General features: G+C 36.9%; 3 protein-coding genes and 1 long non-coding RNA gene across 5 annotated transcripts; 2 read left to right on the top strand and 2 right to left on the bottom strand.

The window, feature by feature from the left end:
• Positions 1 to 6,342: 6,342 nt before the first annotated feature.
• LOC139146378 (uncharacterized) lies at positions 6,343 to 8,004 on the bottom strand. The gene is made up of 2 exons (XR_011555138.1): positions 7,354 to 8,004; positions 6,343 to 6,380 (listed from the first exon to the last, which is right to left on the bottom strand). It is a non-coding gene; the product is annotated as an uncharacterized lncRNA (long non-coding RNA).
• Positions 8,005 to 8,700: 696 nt separating this feature from the next.
• On the top strand, positions 8,701 to 13,073 carry LOC139146319 (uncharacterized). Its single transcript, XM_070717726.1, has 5 exons — positions 8,701 to 9,082; positions 11,136 to 11,183; positions 11,232 to 11,344; positions 12,127 to 12,248; positions 12,688 to 13,073. The coding sequence occupies exons 1-5, from the start codon at positions 8,701 to 8,703 to the stop codon at positions 12,851 to 12,853; spliced, it is 831 nt and encodes a 276-aa protein (XP_070573827.1). The 3' UTR covers positions 12,854 to 13,073.
• Positions 13,074 to 13,445: 372 nt separating this feature from the next.
• On the top strand, positions 13,446 to 16,463 carry LOC139146379 (uncharacterized). Of its 2 annotated transcripts, XM_070717762.1 has the most exons (5): positions 13,446 to 13,476; positions 13,868 to 13,933; positions 14,393 to 14,642; positions 15,109 to 15,429; positions 15,557 to 16,463. In XM_070717762.1, exons 4-5 carry the CDS (start codon positions 15,133 to 15,135, stop codon positions 15,680 to 15,682), a joined length of 423 nt encoding a protein of 140 aa, XP_070573863.1. In that variant the 5' UTR covers positions 13,446 to 13,476; positions 13,868 to 13,933; positions 14,393 to 14,642; positions 15,109 to 15,132; the 3' UTR covers positions 15,683 to 16,463. The 2 variants fall into 2 exon arrangements, with proteins under 2 accessions (XP_070573863.1, XP_070573864.1); XM_070717763.1 differs by lacking the exon at positions 13,446 to 13,476 and having other exon boundaries at positions 13,551 to 13,933.
• Positions 16,464 to 16,752: 289 nt separating this feature from the next.
• On the bottom strand, positions 16,753 to 17,890 carry LOC139146380 (uncharacterized). Its single transcript, XM_070717764.1, has 2 exons — positions 17,688 to 17,890; positions 16,753 to 17,494 (listed from the first exon to the last, which is right to left on the bottom strand). The coding sequence occupies exons 1-2, from the start codon at positions 17,792 to 17,794 to the stop codon at positions 17,044 to 17,046; spliced, it is 558 nt and encodes a 185-aa protein (XP_070573865.1). The 5' UTR covers positions 17,795 to 17,890; the 3' UTR covers positions 16,753 to 17,043.
• Between the last annotated feature and the right edge of the window lie 624 nt (positions 17,891 to 18,514).

Consider the following 18,514-nt stretch of genomic DNA (forward strand, 5'->3'; position numbering starts at 1 on the left):
TTGCGGATATCCTTCTACTCTTGTTTAAACAAGGGTTTCATTCTGGCCTGGCGGAGCTCTGCCATCATATGGCTTGCTGTTGTTAGTAGATGTGTTGCATCTGATAAACCAGACTTTATCTGTTTCTTCAGCTCTGGTAACTTATCAGACTGGAAGGCTGAAGAACACACCAATTCCTGTGTTAGCGCTGGGTTTCGAAAGCTGTTAGCCACTGTGGCGAATAGTTTCAAATTTTATTAGCCACAGACAAATTTTATTAGCCACACATTTTTTATGAAAACAAAGCTTTCTATAATGCTATAATGTCCAATGGATGTGAAATTGGGGAAACGAAATCAATGATAAGAAGAATTTTATGAATGATATAAGTATTCCTTTTACAGGTATTTACTTGGTGTTTCTAAACAAGCTCCACGAGCTGGTATTGTTGGTGAATTGGGTAGATACCCCATTCAGTTCACTGTTATACTACATATGATAAAATATTGGCATAGATTGGTTTTATCAGATGATATTCTACTACGTGCTGCATATACAACTGCTAAGCACCACTCCCAGTGGTTTGAGTATATTCAGTATATTCTGGATGATTATAGTGGAAGATCTGTCTGGTCAAACATCTGTAACATTAATTTCACTGTTAAAACAGTTCACAGAGAACTGAAAGAAAGATATCGTGTCTCATGGATTAATGATTTACATAATGATGTAAGGACTCAGAGTGTTGACAAAAATAACTAAGAACATACAGAAAATTTAAAACTTATTTACTTTTGAGGAATACTTGATGGATATTACAAATATTAACTGCAGGAAATTGATTACCAAGTTTCGTATTTCTGATCATAATTTACAAATTGAGATTGGCAGAAGGTCAGTCCCAAGAATCCCGTTAAATGAGAGATTTTGCACTTTTTGTAAGTCTTCTGTAGAAGATGAGTTTCATTGTATTATTAAGTGTGACAAATATGTTCATAATAGAAATACTCTTTTCACTAGTATGAAATCACATTTTGAGAACTTTGAATATTTAAGTGACAGAGAGAAATTCCTGTACGTCATGAATTTTGAAGACAAGAAGCCTCTTTTAAGGTATATTTCTTGCACTACAGATTCATCCCCAGCAGCAGTCTTACCTGAACATGTGTGTAATGTTTGATTTTGATTTGCTCTACCGCACTTCCCGAAGTGTGTTGTTATGCAATAAAGTATTATTATTATATTATTATAATAAACTATCAACACATCAACCTTGTATCCAGTTGTCTTCATTTTAACACTGAAAATTGCTTGATTCTGGACCCCGATGCAAATCGACAGCAGCACGCAACATTGAGACCACGATTAAAATGAACTGCAACACGGAGGGTTGGGACCGCGATGCAAATCAACAGCATGACAGCAACACTGAACGTTTGGACTGCGATTAAAATAGAAGTTTGGTTACACGTTATTGCGTTACATCGAGTACACGTAGCGTCTTTGTCACGTCATACAAGACGTAACGTCTCGTAAATGTGGCACAGACGTTCGGAACGTCATCAAACGACACTTCTACATGTAGTCTTAATTACGTGTAGTAATTTTTAGATATTCTTGGTGATTTGCGGGAATTTAGACAGGAAATCTCGTTAAGTACTAGTATGAGTATCATTGTAAATTAGCAAACATCTTTGATATCAGAAAATTCCGTAGAGTTCACCTGAACAAGACGTACGTGCTATGATTTCCTGACATAAATGAAATGTTGTCTAATTCAACTTTCTACCTGAAGCTGTCACAAAGATTTCCGTAAACCACATAAATAACTGTATTAGGCCTACAGAAAATCGGTAAATTTAATGCGAGGATACAACGAGCTTGAATAGTCCTCACGTAGAGAAATTAATTGTTTCTTAAAACTTAGACGAATTTCGTATGTTTCTGAAAAAATAATACGGCAAAATCAACCAAAAAAATCACAACTGATCATGGATACGCGTACGCCACTGTGTGCCTTCAGACGTACACGTAATTAGATTGTAACCTCTCTAATGAACAACAACACGGAACGTCGTGACCGCGATGCAAATCGACAACAACACGGAATGCGTCGCTGGGATGGCGATTTTTATGAACATCAATACGGGACCATGAGGACCGCGATGCAAATCGACCACCATTAAAATAAGACCTCGATTAAAATGCGCAACACGGAACGTCTAGACCACGATGCAAATAAATTTCAACACCGAACGTTGTGACCACGATTAAAATGCGTATGTCTGCTGTAGCAAAAGTTTCAATTCTCGCGAGTGTTCGCTTTGCTTGCTGTACACTAGACAAAATGACGTCAAATTTATCGCAAGACTAGGGCTCGATTGCGTCTGCCTGCATTTTCAATTCTCGCGATAGTCATTATGTGCATGCTGTACACTATACAAATTGACGTCAAATCTCTCGCGAGACTTGGCTCGATTGCAATTGCGTACGTCGGAGAGATCAATACGGAAGTAGGTATAGTTTTTTTTTTTTCGCGAATCACCGAAAGAGAAGCGCAGATCAACAAAGACTTAAAACCCCACGTTTTTGCTTATTTTGCGGAATATTTTCAACAAAAATCACTTTCGCCAATGTGGCGAATTAGGATCGATTTCCATTCGCATTTGCGAACGTGGCGAATGGGCAGCGCGAACACAGAATTCCAGTACCTTGATAACTGGTCTTAATGCTGAATGCATTACCTGGTGAGTCTTGTAGTATGGTCTGTCATAGTTCTTGAAGTATGGAGCATTTGATCGAATCAAACTTCTGAGGGCTCCTGGCATTTGCTGAACCTCAAATGGTTGTTTTCTATCTTCTGGGACTAGGTAGTTTTGTTGTAATTCTACTAGTTGAGTAGGTGACAATGTCTTATCGATACGTTTCATCAACCAATCAACTGAAGACTGTGATACTGGCCATGTAACTGGCCGCTAATATGGTCTGGTACGTCATCAAATATGGCGTCTAATTCACCTTCTAATGCAGGCTTCGATACTGACGGTGACATACCTGAGGACTCAGGAAAATCATCCTGAAAGTTGTCCTCCGAATCTTCAAAATAGTCAAGTTCACTTTGAGACTCGATAACCTCCTGACGGGAAGACTTAGGTCTTGGCGGAGATGTCGGCGTCGACGATTTTCTCTTACGTGACCCTTGACCTCGAACTTGACTATGAGTATCTTCACTCGCCTTGCGACGCAAAAAAGTTTGCCATTGTCGCTTGGTTAGCCTGTGACTGAGCCACAAGTTGTGACATTTGTCCCAGTAGCTGCGTGAGCAACTCTGGTCCAGCGCTGGTTTAAGGAATAGCCGGGGTCGGCTCACTTGCATGCACGACTGTGGTCGCCATGCTGTCTTGACCTTCCTTCGGTAGTTCTGTAATGTCAGGTTCAGAAGGTTCAGTCGTAGCAAAATGGTACTCTCGGTCTCTGCCTGTGCCTCCGTGCTAATGGCACTACTGGAGGACTTATTTCTTCGGTTCTTCTTCGACTGCTTGGAGTCACTCATGATACGAGAAGGAGCGCCAGCGAAAGCAAGTTCACTGTACGGCGCGAGAAAGTGGAATGACTGGATAACAAGATGGCTGACATTGAATACTTATTATTCAGTACTTGGGAAGGGCGCCAACTATCGGGGAAAGATGGAGAGGCATTACCGTAGATACACAGAGCGGAATGATAAAGACTTCACATTACACTAATAAAGAACGGCAACAACAACATCAATCCAGAAATAGTGATGAGTTTAGAACAAAGTGTAGAATGTACCAAAGGAAAAGGAGAACAGTCACTGATATCAGAGTCAAAGAACAAGCAAGACAAAATGACCAAAAACACAAAGATGCATTTGCACAAACGGAAATGTTTGCAACAAATTAAAAGGATGTACCGGTATGATGTCAACAAAGAAAAACAAGGGAGAAGACAACATAAACAGCGTTTATTGTCTTAATGTTTGGTGTAATTACAGTGTCAAAAAATGTCTTCACTGAAAGTAGCCTACAATAATGCATTGAGATTGATATTTAATCTGAAGCGTGATACAAGTATAAGTTTAAACTTTGTTAGCAGAAATATTCTGAATTTTACCTCGCTTCACCGTAAATTGTTGTTTGCATTTTGTGAACGGTTGTGGAAAAGCGAAAACCCTGTTATTCGCAGCTGTGTTAATTCCGACTCTTATTTTCAGTCCAGTTTCTGGAAACATTGTAAGAGTATTCTTTATTAAGTTTTTTCTAGCTTTATTTCTTAGATGTAATGTTGTATTTTTTGTACATTTTACTGTATGGGTTTATGGCCTGAAATAAAGAATAATAATAATAACAGAAAGCGAGATTTTGTTAGCGATGACAGGACACAGACTTAGCTTCCAGTGCTGGGAACTGTACGTACGTACCGTATACTGTATACACTGCTATAGCGTGAAGTCTGAGCACGTCCACGGCCCTGCTTGGAGCCAAGGTACTAGTAGCAGGTCCTGCGACATTGAAGTTTATTTGTTTGTTTCTACAATGAAAAGTTCTCATCTGTCGATATTTTTAAGGTACAGATTTGCAGTAACAAAAGTCTACGACGCGTCCTTACACAAGTTACAGACCATCATAGACTTGGTTCGAAACTGTTTCAGTGCATTTTGGTATCACTCGCAGAAAATACAGAGTTTAACTTGCAAGTCAGACAAGTCCCTGTTTAAAAAAAAAAATTTCGTAAAAATTCAGTTGTCGATTGAACCTTGATTTACCAAACCAGATCGTCGAAGGGGGTACTCATGTAATGGTGTTACATGTCACTGCTGTATAATACAGATGTACTCTTTATATCCATCATCCTGCAATGTTGTTGAGTTTAGGCCTGTGTCGCTTTCACCAGCTGAACTGTGCTTTAAAAGCTGTCCATTATCTAACAGTTTTTATAATTTAAAAGTTGGATTGTCTGTTATAAAAATAAATGAATGTAAAATATAAATGAAAGGTCGTTTGTTTTCTTGAATATGACTGGTCACGAAGTGCAATGGTACACTGTACTCCCGGTAATAAAATACTCGGCAATGTGCCCATCATGTGTTGCTCCATATTTGCAGCAATAACCAATAACAATCTGTACATGTAATGTCATTTCTGGCACACAAGCTGCACACTTTGATGGCCTGCTGCACACAAGCTGCACACTTCAAGGTCTGTTGTACACAAGCTGTACACATTTTACATTTGCCACACACAAGGTGTACAGTATGGAGATTATTGCACAGAAGCTGCACAGTTTTGTCTCCTGCTGCACAGTTTCTGCTCAGATTAACACTGTGCAGAAACTGTGCAGCTAGCTGCATTTTCCTGCACAGCCTCTCTTGCACAGCTTTCCTGTGCAGCACTAGTGCAGCAACTCTACGGCAGAGCTGCCGCTAGTCTACAGCAGAGCTGCCGCACAGTTTCATTTTCATAAGGACTGTATTATGGAGTTGAGCCAAACGAATCACTTCCTCATCTGTACAGCCTGAAATTTAAAGTTTTTATTCATTATGGCTTATATACATAACAATGTTTGAGACAAGATTTGGATTTTGCATTGACTGATTTTCTAATGAAACTTGCAAAATTGACAATCTGCACAAAATGTTCTTTACATTGTAAAACCTCTTCCTTTTGTCACATTTGCACATAGTATTTTGTACCCAAAATAATATCTAAGTGTAGAAAAACTCACCCACATAAAGGATCACTGGTACTTCAGGTACTGTTTGAAGTCGCTGCAGGGCTTCACGCCTGTGGTTGCCACCAATAATATGAATTTTATACCTGTTGACTAGTGCTGGATTAAAAGACTCCTTATCACTGCTTTCACTCACAATTCCTAGGAGAGGCTGAGCTAGTAGTGTAGCAGGCTTTTTAATGATGATCTCTTCCAGTTGTTTTACATAATCCATTCTGATGGCTCTGACTGTGTGTTTTGGTGATGGTGGGTGGAGGGACTGTACCATGACTTGATGAGTGCCCACAGATTTTTCGGTATTTATCCATTCCAGAAATTCTTTAGAGTTTAAATCCTCAGTCTTCTTCTGACCTGCTTGGTTTTCAACTGGTGTCACAGCCATGGGTCGTGCTTCAAGGTTCTTCCTCCTCCTGATCTTAGTTTTTTTCTTGGGAGGTTCAGGGTCAGACATGGAAAGACGAGGGAGTAGTTGCACTGGTAAGCCCAGATGAGACATATTTACCATATAGTTTGTTGAACAGCGAGGCAAATTGTTGAGCGTCTGAAGAACTTCTGAATTTTGATGACATTTCATTAGCTGCTACATTGAAGTATTTCATTTTTAACATGAAAAACTTTGGCAAACCTTTCTCATTTACAGCAGTCTGAAACTAAAGGGTAAAAGGAAAACAAATATTAAAATTAACCCTTTAAAAACAATGTCTAGTACATAAAATATGTAGCATGAAGTCACAAGTAGAAAATGTACATATTGCCCTTTGACACATATGCTCCTGTGATTTGAAAAATGAGGAAATGCATAAACATGAATCACTAAAAAGTCTCGGATATTTCTGAAACAAATTTAAACAGTAACATCATGCCATGCGAAGCTCTAGTATTGAAACATTACTGAAATTAAGTTTGTAAATTTTATCACAGACACTCCTTAGAAGCACTATAATTTCTCTCTAATAATTCAACTATAATCATTGTAGTATTTTTCTACTGGATTGCATAAGTTTTCAGAAGGTTCATTTCTAAAATTAAAATTGTCTTCAGATGATCATTGAGCAAGGAAAAGTTTTAACTTTTAAGTTCTTTGATAAAAGCAAATACTTTACAGGTCAAACTTTGTCTAATGTCTTGCCAATAGTATTGATTTCTATTTACTTTACACCAAAAACAAAGTGATTGCGTGGTTCCAATAAGACCTACCCTAATTTTACCTCAGAACCTGAACTTTTCAGAGCTAACAAATGCATAATACATAATAATCATGCATGTAATTTACATGAAATTGGCATAAAAATAAAATTACAAGATCTAGAGAGCAAGAGGTGTTATCTTATTTTTTTGTAAGATGTAATCACAAGTATTTTGGATATGACTTCTAGCACAAAAGAAATAAAAAACTACAAAATATGAAAATTTTCCCAACCTACCTTCCCTATTTTTGAGACGAATATCATCTGAATAATACCACACATTATTTTGCCACAGCAAAGTCTTCTAGAAGCATAAAATTCTATATCCCATGTGGTAAAGTTAGAATTTATCAAGTCTATAACGTCAGTGGTCAGAGCAAAAATTGTAAATTGACCTGAATCAATCAACAAGTTGATATCAGACTTTTAAACTTACCACAATCTTTTCTTCGCCATTAGTGTTTTTTCCAGTGGCACTAACAACCTGTGGTATTACATTCTTTTTTTTTATCTTTTCTTCTCTCATAGGAATCCTGCCCTTTTTTCACAAATATGTAGACATTTCTGTCTTCACCATCACCATAGTTCAATGCCCAAGTTTTTCCTTTTGGCATCTGTAATTAAAGGAAATTATTTTTAACCTTTAAATGATGCAAGGGAATAAGCTCACTGGTTTAAAAATAAACTGCATGATAAAACTTCCTGAAAAAAGTCATTCACGATTACCATATAATATTTGCAATTAAGGTAGAATGCACCTCGGGGACAGACATTCGGACTCTCAAATTTTTACAGTTCTCTTCTGATATACCACATGTGGGGGTTCATTTTAAAGCTCAAGGTGAAAGAAAACTTTTTACCGGCTTAATTTTTCGAAATTCGAAAATTTTAATTTTTCGCCATAGAGTTAACACAGGGATGGCGGCCATTTTGAATTTCTAATATCGGTAAATCTTGGGTAATTTGTTTCTCTATTACCAAAATTTGCATGGTGACCCCCTATTTTTATTCTTGATTTTGAAAGAGAATGATTGAAAGACTCCTTGAGGAAAGTTAGAGCAAAAGTTTAAGTCTTTCACTTTCGAGGTGCATATTACCTTAAGGAAGAAACGTTCGTTAAAAAACCTGTCAAACACGTGCAAACATATGCATTTCAATACCACAAATTTGAATCACTTCACAGATACTTATTCAAAGGTTTCTGATAACATGAAACCAAATAACAAAAATAGAAATTGCCTGAAAGATTTATGTATATGTCTGAAAACTATACCTCACAAAAATGTGCAGGTCAGTTTGAAAAAATTAGTTCATGTCCTTAAGGGCATAATTCTCAAAGCAACCTATATCGTTCCACAGTTTAAATGTGGCAAAGGTAATTTATTTACCCATGCCCCAAATTTTGAGAAGTATCTGTGCATCAACAGAATTTTAGAACTTGAGAAAAATCCCACTTACCTTGCTCTTTATATAAACTTCTCTGGTCTTGAAAAATTACAAAAAAATATTGTAGTCTGGCAGGTTCAGCTAGCTGTGTCTACGGCGGTGGAAAACTGTGTTCTGCCCCAGGGACCAGCCAAATTCTGGTGTAGCTCACATGGCTTATGACATATGTCAATATTGTTTGATGCTTGCTTCTAATTGGTCTGAAGTTTGAGTGCAAGCTTCTGATTTGCCAATAGTAATACAAAGTTGCAGTGTCCAATCAGGACCAAGATATTTGACAACCCCTCAGAGAAAGTGGAATGTCCTAAAACTTTCAGGTACCAATCATCTATGCATCATGTGTGTTGCATGTGCTCATACTGGAACAAAATTTGCTACAGTTACTGTGCAAGGATTGGCTGTCATATGTCATGTGAGCAAACTATTACTTTTAGGCGGGAAAATTGAACTAGCAGACTCATTTGTAAAGGGTTTGTTGGTTGTACTGCATCATGGCAACGCTGTGGAAGACCTTGATACTAGTGATTCAGATTCTTCTATTGATATCATTGAAATCAGCTCTGATACTTCAGAAGAACTTCAACCGAGGAAAGTGTTTGTCCTTGATTCATCTTCTGAATCAAGTGACAGTGAAGACAACAGTGAGCAGTCATTTCACTTTGCTGAAAGTCTTGATTCATCATCAGATGAAAAATCAGAAAACGGATTACCCAATACAGGTAAGTGGTAATTTTTTGATTTAGTCAATCAACCACTTGACTTGAGTAGAATTTTAAAATTTGAAGTTCAAAAGATAAACTTGTCTCTTTAACCCATTGATTGCCTGTTGTCAACTTTGACACCAGGTCGACAAAATAGTCTGCTTATCTGCTGTAATTAGATAAAGTATGATAAGTTTGACAGAATTTCGACCAAATTCTAAAACCAGGGTCATGCTAAACATTTTGTGTCCAAAAGGGAAAAAGCATCAGTTAAAAATGAAAGAAAATATGAAAAAAATTCCTTCAAAATTTAGGCAGGCAAATGTGGAGGTCGAAGGGTTATTCTCATTTGCATATCAAGAGCTTTCTACCAGTAAATTTCATCCTTGGTGAATAGCATATACAGATGTAATCAAGTGATTTTAATTTTCAAAAATAAACAAGTCATTGTCAATGACATAGTCCCCACTTGTAAAAGGAGTATTAGTCTTGATGGGGCAGGGAAATGTGGTCATTAAAAAGTATCGCTGGAGTGTATAAGTTCACATCTATGGGCACATACGTTTATGTCATTTTTCCCAATTTATAACAGAGGCATGGCTAAGTTATGGTTCTAAATCGGGAAAAAAGATCAGACCTCTAGCTGTGTTGGCCAGCCAAGAAATACATATGTGCATAATAAATGAGGTACGAGATGTGAAATCTGAAGGTCTAATATCCTATCAAAATTGAAGCTTATAGAACTTGTGGTTACTGAGTTATGCATATATATGTATAATCAAGGTCTAAGGTCATCAAGGTCACATGACATTTTGTCAAAAAAATTGTATTGCAAAGTTATCCCTATATACCAAAAATCAGACCTCTAGCTCGATTGGCTTGCTCAAAATTAGATATGCGCATAATGAATGAGGTACAATATGTGGCGTCATAAGCTGTCCCATCATACCATACATGAAGGGTGTAGCACTTGTGGTTACTGAGCTATGGACAAATATATATTTTGAGGTCAAAGGTCATCGAGGTCACATGACATTTTGTCAAAAAAATTGTATTGCTAAGTTATCCCTATATACCAAAAATCAGACCTCTAGCTCTATTGGCTCGCTCAAAATTAGATATGTGCATAATTAATGAGGTACAATATTTGGCGTCATAAAGTGTCCCATCATACCATACATGAAGGGTGTGGTTACTGAGTTATGGACAAATATGTATATTTGAGGTCAAAGGTCACCGAGGTCACGTGACATTTTGTCAAAAAAATTGTATTGCTAAGTTATCCCTATATACCAAAAATCAGACCTCTAGCTCGATTGGCTTGCTCAAAATTAGATATGTGCATAATTAATGAGGTACAATATGTGGCGTCATAAGCTGTCCCATCATACCATATATGAAGGGTGTAGCACTTGTGGTTACTGAGTTATGGACAAATATATATATTTGAGGTCAAAGGTCACCAAGGTCACGTGACATTTTGTCAAAATATCTGAGATATCTGCGTGAACGGATGGACTCACGGACGGACATGACCCAATCTATAAGCCCCCTGGACTTCATCCATGGGGACTAAAAACTGTGTCACTGCATCCTTTTTGCAATATGAATACGATGAGAAACTAAATTTTTATTTTTCTTGGCCTTATACATGGGAGTCTATGGACTGCCTTATACATGGGAGTCTATGGACTGCCTTATACATGGGAGTCTATGGACTGCCTTATACATGGGAGTCTATGGAGACTGCCTTATACATAGGAGTCTATGGAGGTGAAACCTAAAAAGTCCTCTAACACGGCCAAATTTGATCGCATTGTGAAACAAATCGACGTGCATCTGTATGGGGTAGGGTACTATCCTTGTGCAAAGTTTGAAAGAAATTGACCTGGGCATGTCTGAGATATCTGCGTGAACGGACGGACGGACGCACGGACGCACGCACGGACGGACATGACCAAACCTATAAGTCCCCCCGGACGGTGTCCGTGGGGACTAATTACTGAATTTACCTATGACTGGCATGTTTTTAAATATCATATGTGTTTCATCCATTACAGGTGAAACCCAGCTGCCTCACCCTCCATCTCAGGCACCCCAGGAAGAAATTATTTAGCAGGTATGTAACAAATAACATTTGTTCAATTTAACTTTCCCTTATTTACAGCCTTTGAAAATAGCTGTGGATGTGAATGGGATTGCCTGAGTTTACGTCTTTCACAGGAAGACTTTGTTGTGGCACAACATTTATTTGAGAAAATTGGAAAGAGAGGAGCTCAGGTACAGCACATTTTAGATTATCTCATATCGAATACAGCATCTGATGGGAAAACTGTATTCATAGTCAGAGGTGTGGAGGTGTGCAAGTCAGCCTGGTTAGCTGCTCATAATATCCCGAAGGCACTATTTACTGCTGCTCAGAAAGCCCATAGGGATGGCATTATTGTAGCGGTACCCTTTCTGAAAACTCTGGATGAAAATCGACAGTTGAAACTCGATCTGCTCTGGCATGGATGAGAGCATACTTCACCAAAATTGGGGATAAATGCCAGATATTCAGCGCATTCATCTCCCATCATTTCTGACCAAAGTAGCAGTTTATTCAACCTATTTTTCTTCTGAAGTTAATAGGGCAACCAAGCAAGATACACAACACAAAGTAGTTTGTTGTTCTCAGTTTCTACGATTATGGAATGAGCATTTCAATCATGTAAAGATTCCACCAGTAAGTAACATTCACAGGTTAATATTCAGTCGAATTGCTGACTAAATGAAGGCATTTGATCACTGGTTGATAAAATATGCTGGATGATAATACAATTCTCTTTTATGTGTATATTGTCTATCTTCATCATCATCAAGAACTTTTAACTATCACAAATATGGAAAAGGGGTCAGAAATTTCCATGCCATTCAGAACTGTACCACTAATTCTTTGACTTTGCTGTCCACCATAAGAAAATCATAAACGTTTCTTTTTACAGCCTTATTCTCAATGACAGAAAATTGTCAGGTTTTGATAACCACCAAGTAAATATTTTCTCTGTGACATCTTTCAATAGGAAAATCGCTTCACTAAGTGTGATGTCTGTGTCGCATTAAAAGAAGAAAAAGCAAGCACTATGGATCCAGAAGTTAAGAGTCTTATTGACAGACTAATGGAGGAACACAATACCGTGAACATGTGAGTATTCTGAAGACATTTGATAAGACTTACTTAATTATTTAGTTTATTTGGAAATGGATGTAAGCCTCCTGGAGAACATTTGCAAATTGGCAGGAAATATCAGAAGGTGATTGTTTAAATCAAATATATCCAGTCATTAAAATAGAGCATAATCACCCTTCCAGAACACATCTGAGCCATAAAAATGTACTGGGTACGTATGTACTAGAATTTGAGAATTTGTGCAACTTTATGAAACAGCTAACACTGTACTGAGATTTTCAAAGAGTGTGTCACGTAAAAGGTATTTATCACCTTGTGTTAATTATTTCACTGTAAAGGCACTAAAGCTACATGTACTCAATAATTTTAACCCTAGCAATGCCTTTAGTCAATCAGATGACTGAATACAGACGGACCATAATCTGTAATCATTCTTTAATGTGTCACATTTCAGAGCTGAACGCCAGACTTATTTTGATCATCGAGAGCTAGCCATAGGCCAACCTGATAAATATCTCAGTGTTATTGTCGATGGAATGGACCAAATAAGCTATGCATCCCAAGATTGGCCCAGACTAGAAAATCAACAAGTGGGTTATGGTCACTCCGAACCCACCTGACTGGTACACTAGTACATGGGAGACATGCCATTGGATACTTTGATCTTATGCAATACCCCCATGACAGTAATTTGACAATGAATATTGTCCTACGCATCCTGCAGGAGTTGGACCAGATTCCAGACACTGGATTTTTCCAGTTTGACAACTGTTTTCGAGAAAACAAGAATAAGTTTGTTTTCTCTTTCTTTGGCTACTTAGTTGAGGAAGGCGTTTTCAATGAGGTAAGCTTATTTAACAGCTTTTCATTTTTAATGAATCTCATTGAGGCAAGCTAGCTAGCAAAACTATAGGTTGAACTTCAATGACTTCAATAATTCTGTCCAATCACATCTGACTGCTATTTTCAGACTTGCAGCAATATGAGTTGTCACAGTGACAGTGTTTAGTGTGTTTTTCCAAAATGGACAGCTTTCAAATAAAAAAGTTTTGAAATATTTAGATTTCTGTATTTTCCAAATATCCACAATGGTAATCAAACTGCACGTACATTAAAAAATATACCTACTTTTCTAATGAACTTTGTATGTTAAAAAATATATCTACTTTTCTAATGAACTTTATCTTTCCTTTTTTCTTTTCAGGTGTATGTAATTTTCTCATGAGAGGCCACACTCACGAAGGTACGTACTGTAGCACTTTATTTTAGATATCCTTGAAATTGAACTAATCTCACTTTGACTTGAAGAGTCTGTCAGAGAAGTTTCATTTAATTTTGCATGTCACCAGTAATCTAAATATCAGTGCTCGTTTTTGACATATAAAAACTACACTATTTAGGGCATAATTTGGTTGTTTTGAATTTCTGTCTGTAATCATTTTGAGGTACCATACAGGCTTTTGACAGTAAATTGTGCTAGGTTGACATAAAATACATGGTTTCTTTCAATGGTTCTTCAGAAAATAATCCAGGGTCAGTTATAGTTGTAATGCTCTGTATTTTATCAGAATGGTCCCCACTTAAACTTTAATATAGAAACAAAATTAATTTCCTTTGTTTTCTTTCCAAATTAGACATTGACCAAGTATTCAGCGTCATTGCCAATAATATCAGTGGCAAGAATGTTGTAACTGTGGATGGTAAGTTATTAGTATTCTTAATTTTACACTACAGATAATTCATTAGTGCAGTATTTTTATGGGTAAACATTTCATCATGATGACAAAAGGAGAAAAGGGTTGGAAATATCTGATACCTCAAAATAACCGAGTGCATTTTGACAACTTTTTTTTACCAGTTAACAGTTTTGGTTCATTTCAAAAGACAACAATGTAATGTGCCAGCTGGTGGATGCAATTATATTTTTCCAGAAGACACATTTTTGTGATTGCCACGAGTAAAAGGTTTTTCAAATTTCTGACACCTTTAAATTATAACCATAATTAACTTGAATGTGACATTGCATTTAATGAGAAAGGTGTTGGAAATCTTGAAAATCAGTTTACACTGTATATACTAGAGGGTGTATTCCAACAAGAACTAAGTATGTGATTACACCACAGATTGTAAACAATGAATTTTCTATTTTACAATTTTAGAGTTGCTTGATATTGTACTTGGAATCTTGAAGTCAGGCTATTCTAGAAGTAGTTCAAGTGTGCACGTACTAGACAGAATGTTTGACATTCGTGACTGGATTAACCTGTAGCTGCTTATCTACACAACCACTCTGTACCACATGCATTTAAAATCTCAAAGGATGAGACTGGATGTGCCAAACTTCAGTATAAGATATGGAGCACAGATACTGAAAGGATTCCAACTGATGGGTCTCTTAAACTTCTAAAGGTGGGTTGATCTTTTAAAGGAACAGTACTTGTAACCCAATATTCTGTCTTGATTTGTCCACATATAAATTTTTGTTCAACTCATGTTAATGCAGACTAATGAATTATAGTCAGGAATTTTACTATAAAAAGTCACAAAGCATATTTCACTTGAGCTAACATTATAGAAAGCAGAATTTCAATGGAGTAAAATTAAGTGAATTTGATGTTCGCAGATTATATCATGCCCACGTACTCAGAGTGATTCAGTTTAATGATGATTTTTTGTTGACTTTTGATGTGTGAGAAATGATTTGCCACTAGTGAAGTTCTTGTTATTCACCATAGAATACAGTTGTAATGTGACACAAGTACCATGTTCACTGATTTCTAGAACACAGTAATTTGCCTGAAATGTAGCATTCACATAGTACCTATGAATCTTGGCTATTCTTCATGATTGTAACCCTAAATCAATTGTTTGATAGGCCAAGCCACTATGAATTCCTGGTATGGTAGTGCCATCTGATGTTAAGATGAATGTGAACAAAATACTGGAAGACATTCCAAAGCTTATCAACAGCAGCACTGTCAGAGTTGTCACAGAAGAACAGAAGAATTGGTGGGAAGACTTTCTCAGTTCAACCTTGCCACAGTACTTAGCAGAACAACAACAGGCTGAATGGCCTCTACAAGAAATTATTCATAAGAAGTTGAGAAGAAACATGGAAACCTTTGCCCGGCCTCCACTTTCAGAGGATCTCCTCAATCTTCACCGGAGAACACTTCATTTAGATGGTTCAAATAAGGTAAATGTAAAATGAAGCTCCTAATGTTATGAGATTCACATGCAAGTGCAATTCAATCTCTAATGATAAACAATGCATTATTTGTCAGTTGTAATATTAGTTGTTATTCTGGCATGGACATTTACAGGTTTATACAGGAGCTCGTCCTTCCTCATCACAAGCAGTAGAAACTGTTAGGACACCAGGGGATGTCTCTTTTGCTGTGGGTCAGATGGCAGCTGCTGCCCTAGAACATTGGAAGAGGTTCCATTAATAGGGAGGTAATGGTGATTGATGATTTATCAGTCACACTTCATTGGTGGCATGGCGGCTGGACCACTAAATGGAAACCACTCTCAAAACGTGTAGGAAGGCGTTCTGAGCCATGGCTTGAGAAAGTTCCAAGGGAGAAGATTCTTTTGACGGATTTAAATTCACCAAGCATAACCATCTCAAATGTAATATTAAGGACCAGCTAAAAGAACTGTATGGTGTGTGAATTTGCCATATACTAGTATATGATGAAGTTTCAAAGTTGAAGTAGGAAATATAAAATGTGGACATACAACTGACACTTGATGTTTACAATTCCATCATTATGGCCATTCATATATAATAAGTATTGGAAATTTTTGTTCTCTTTTTATAGCAAATAGCTTTCTCATTGCTATTTTATACTTAGTAGTTTTACAGTTGAATTGCCAAAAATCTGGACACGCAACTGCGCGGCGAAGTAAGTTAAGGCATGGGTACAGGGTTAAAATGACATATTTTGACCAATAACATATTTCTTGAAAAAATAAAACTCAGATGAAAGCCAAAATTTGGTATAAACTTTGAGTGCTGCAATACTTAATTTTGGTGTTGAAAAAATTTGCACATGACCAATCATAAAATCACACAACTGCGCAAGTAAGTTATGGCATGGGTACAGGATAAAATGGCTTCTTTTGACCAATATCATTTCTTGAAAAAATAAAACTCAGATGAAAGCCAAAATTTGGTACAAACTTTAAGTGCTGCAATACTTAATTTTGGTGTTGAAAAAATTTGCATATGACCAGTGTGTGAAATTAACTTGAAATGCATGCTGGTTCGTAGGACCAATAGCAATGGGAATCTGCTGGTCCTTCTTGATGTATGTTGGTCCCACAAAAAACTAACAAAAACCTTCAAAATGTATTTCCAATGGAAATAGCTGATAAGATGGTACATTATTAGTCTCTCCTACTCTGGTGTTGTATATAATATTGATACAAATAAATGAACAAAAATATATTTTCAAATTTTAATATTTTTTTTGCTCCGTAATATATGCCATGACTAGAGGTGTAGGTATCACCCAGTACCAGATCTCTACTAAGTCTTCATTCCAGATCTCTATTGGAAAAGGTTCATTCAAAAATTAACTTGGGGGGGGAAACTTCTTTCAGTTTTCATTCCAAATTTACATGAGAAAAATTTTTCATTTCAAATAAACATGGGGGAAAAAGGAAAACGTCTTTCAGTTTTCATCTCAGATTTCCACTACATGGGAACAAGTCTTCAGTTTCCATTTACACCATCAGCTATTTCAAACAGATCATGAACATCATCATCCTCAGAGCAGCTAGAGTCTCCAACTCAAAGTCAGATTCATACTGACTCTACATCACTGTCTTGATCAGCACACTCAGTAGCAACTGCATTTGCAGCATCTGCCTCCTTTTGCACAGTTTCCTGTTCCTGTGTAGATGTAGATACATTGACTGCCAAAGAATCTGTCAGCAGAGAATTCCTGCTTGCCTGAAAGGTAGGTCGGCGATGTCTCTGAGTAGATGAATTCCATAGGTGAATTGCTGGTATTGGATCAAATTCACTAATGTTTGGTGACTGCAGTTTAATCCTCATGATGTCTGTCAGGGTCGCACTGGAAAGTCTGTTCCTATAATCTGTCTTTGTCAACTTCATGATGGAGAAGCCACGTTCACACTCAGCGCTGCCTGCTGGTAGGCTGAGTACAAGATCGATCAAGTCAAGCACATTCGATGTCCTTAACCTATACTTGGCATTGATTTGAGGCCAGGTAATGCTGTAGATCTTCTCACTGAAATTTCAAGATGAATATACACAAACTATTAGCTGCAACAAAATTAACTGATATGCTCTTAGCTACTTCCAGATCATTAAATTCTCTACATTTCAATACTTATAAAACTCTACATTTTCCACTTACAATTTACAGACATATAGAAGTTAAAAACTGAGTTTTCAATATCTGCATGAATGAATAAACTTACTTATTATACAGCTGATGTTTTAACAAATCCCACTCTGGTAAGATGAGATTGCAGTCAACACCTTGACGAACCAACACATCCTTCCAGTGTTCTGTCATAATTGCCATTGCTTCATCTCCAAAATCTGTCAAAAATTGATAAAAATAAAATGAACTGATATTACTTTTCACATTTTATTGGAACACCTCAAGTTAAGGTATGTATTTCACATGTATACAGCCAAAGACCTGGCAGAAGATGTTTTATAAAATAAAAAAAACTAATTCTAATTATAAAACACAACATGCAGTGAGTATCTGAAAGGAAAGGTCTAGTGGACATAAATGTATTATACATCTACAGATAAAAAAAAGAAAAGCAAAAAAAAAATGAAAGGTCAATGAAAATTTAAAAAAACCTGTAACGGAATAGAAACAAATACAATTATTTATATTTATTTATTAATTCAATAACAAAACAGTAATTAAATGAAACTGTAAAATGTTTCTTTCAAACTGTAACTAGAAAAAATATGTTATCAAATGCAAATATCAAAGGGGCTAGACCTTCAGCTGTATCACCATCTGTTGGCCAAGATGCAAGATTAGCAATCTTTGTAGCTTGTAGTATGTCACCATTAATGTCTGTCAAGCGGTTTTCCAGGCATGTGACAAGGCGGCTAACAAGAACACTGCCAGGGTAGTTATATGATCCAGTGAGTGTCTCACCACAGTATGTGTCATGGCTAACTACTTCTGTCCAGCTAGGTCCAGGCCTAAGTAAATTGACATGCAACAGATAATATAAACTTCTAACCTTATTTCCTGTCTGAACAATAACTGTAACGT

The sequence above is a fragment of the Ptychodera flava genome, chromosome 12 (genome assembly GCF_041260155.1).
Source record: "Ptychodera flava strain L36383 chromosome 12, AS_Pfla_20210202, whole genome shotgun sequence".
Taxonomy (NCBI): domain Eukaryota; kingdom Metazoa; phylum Hemichordata; class Enteropneusta; family Ptychoderidae; genus Ptychodera; species Ptychodera flava.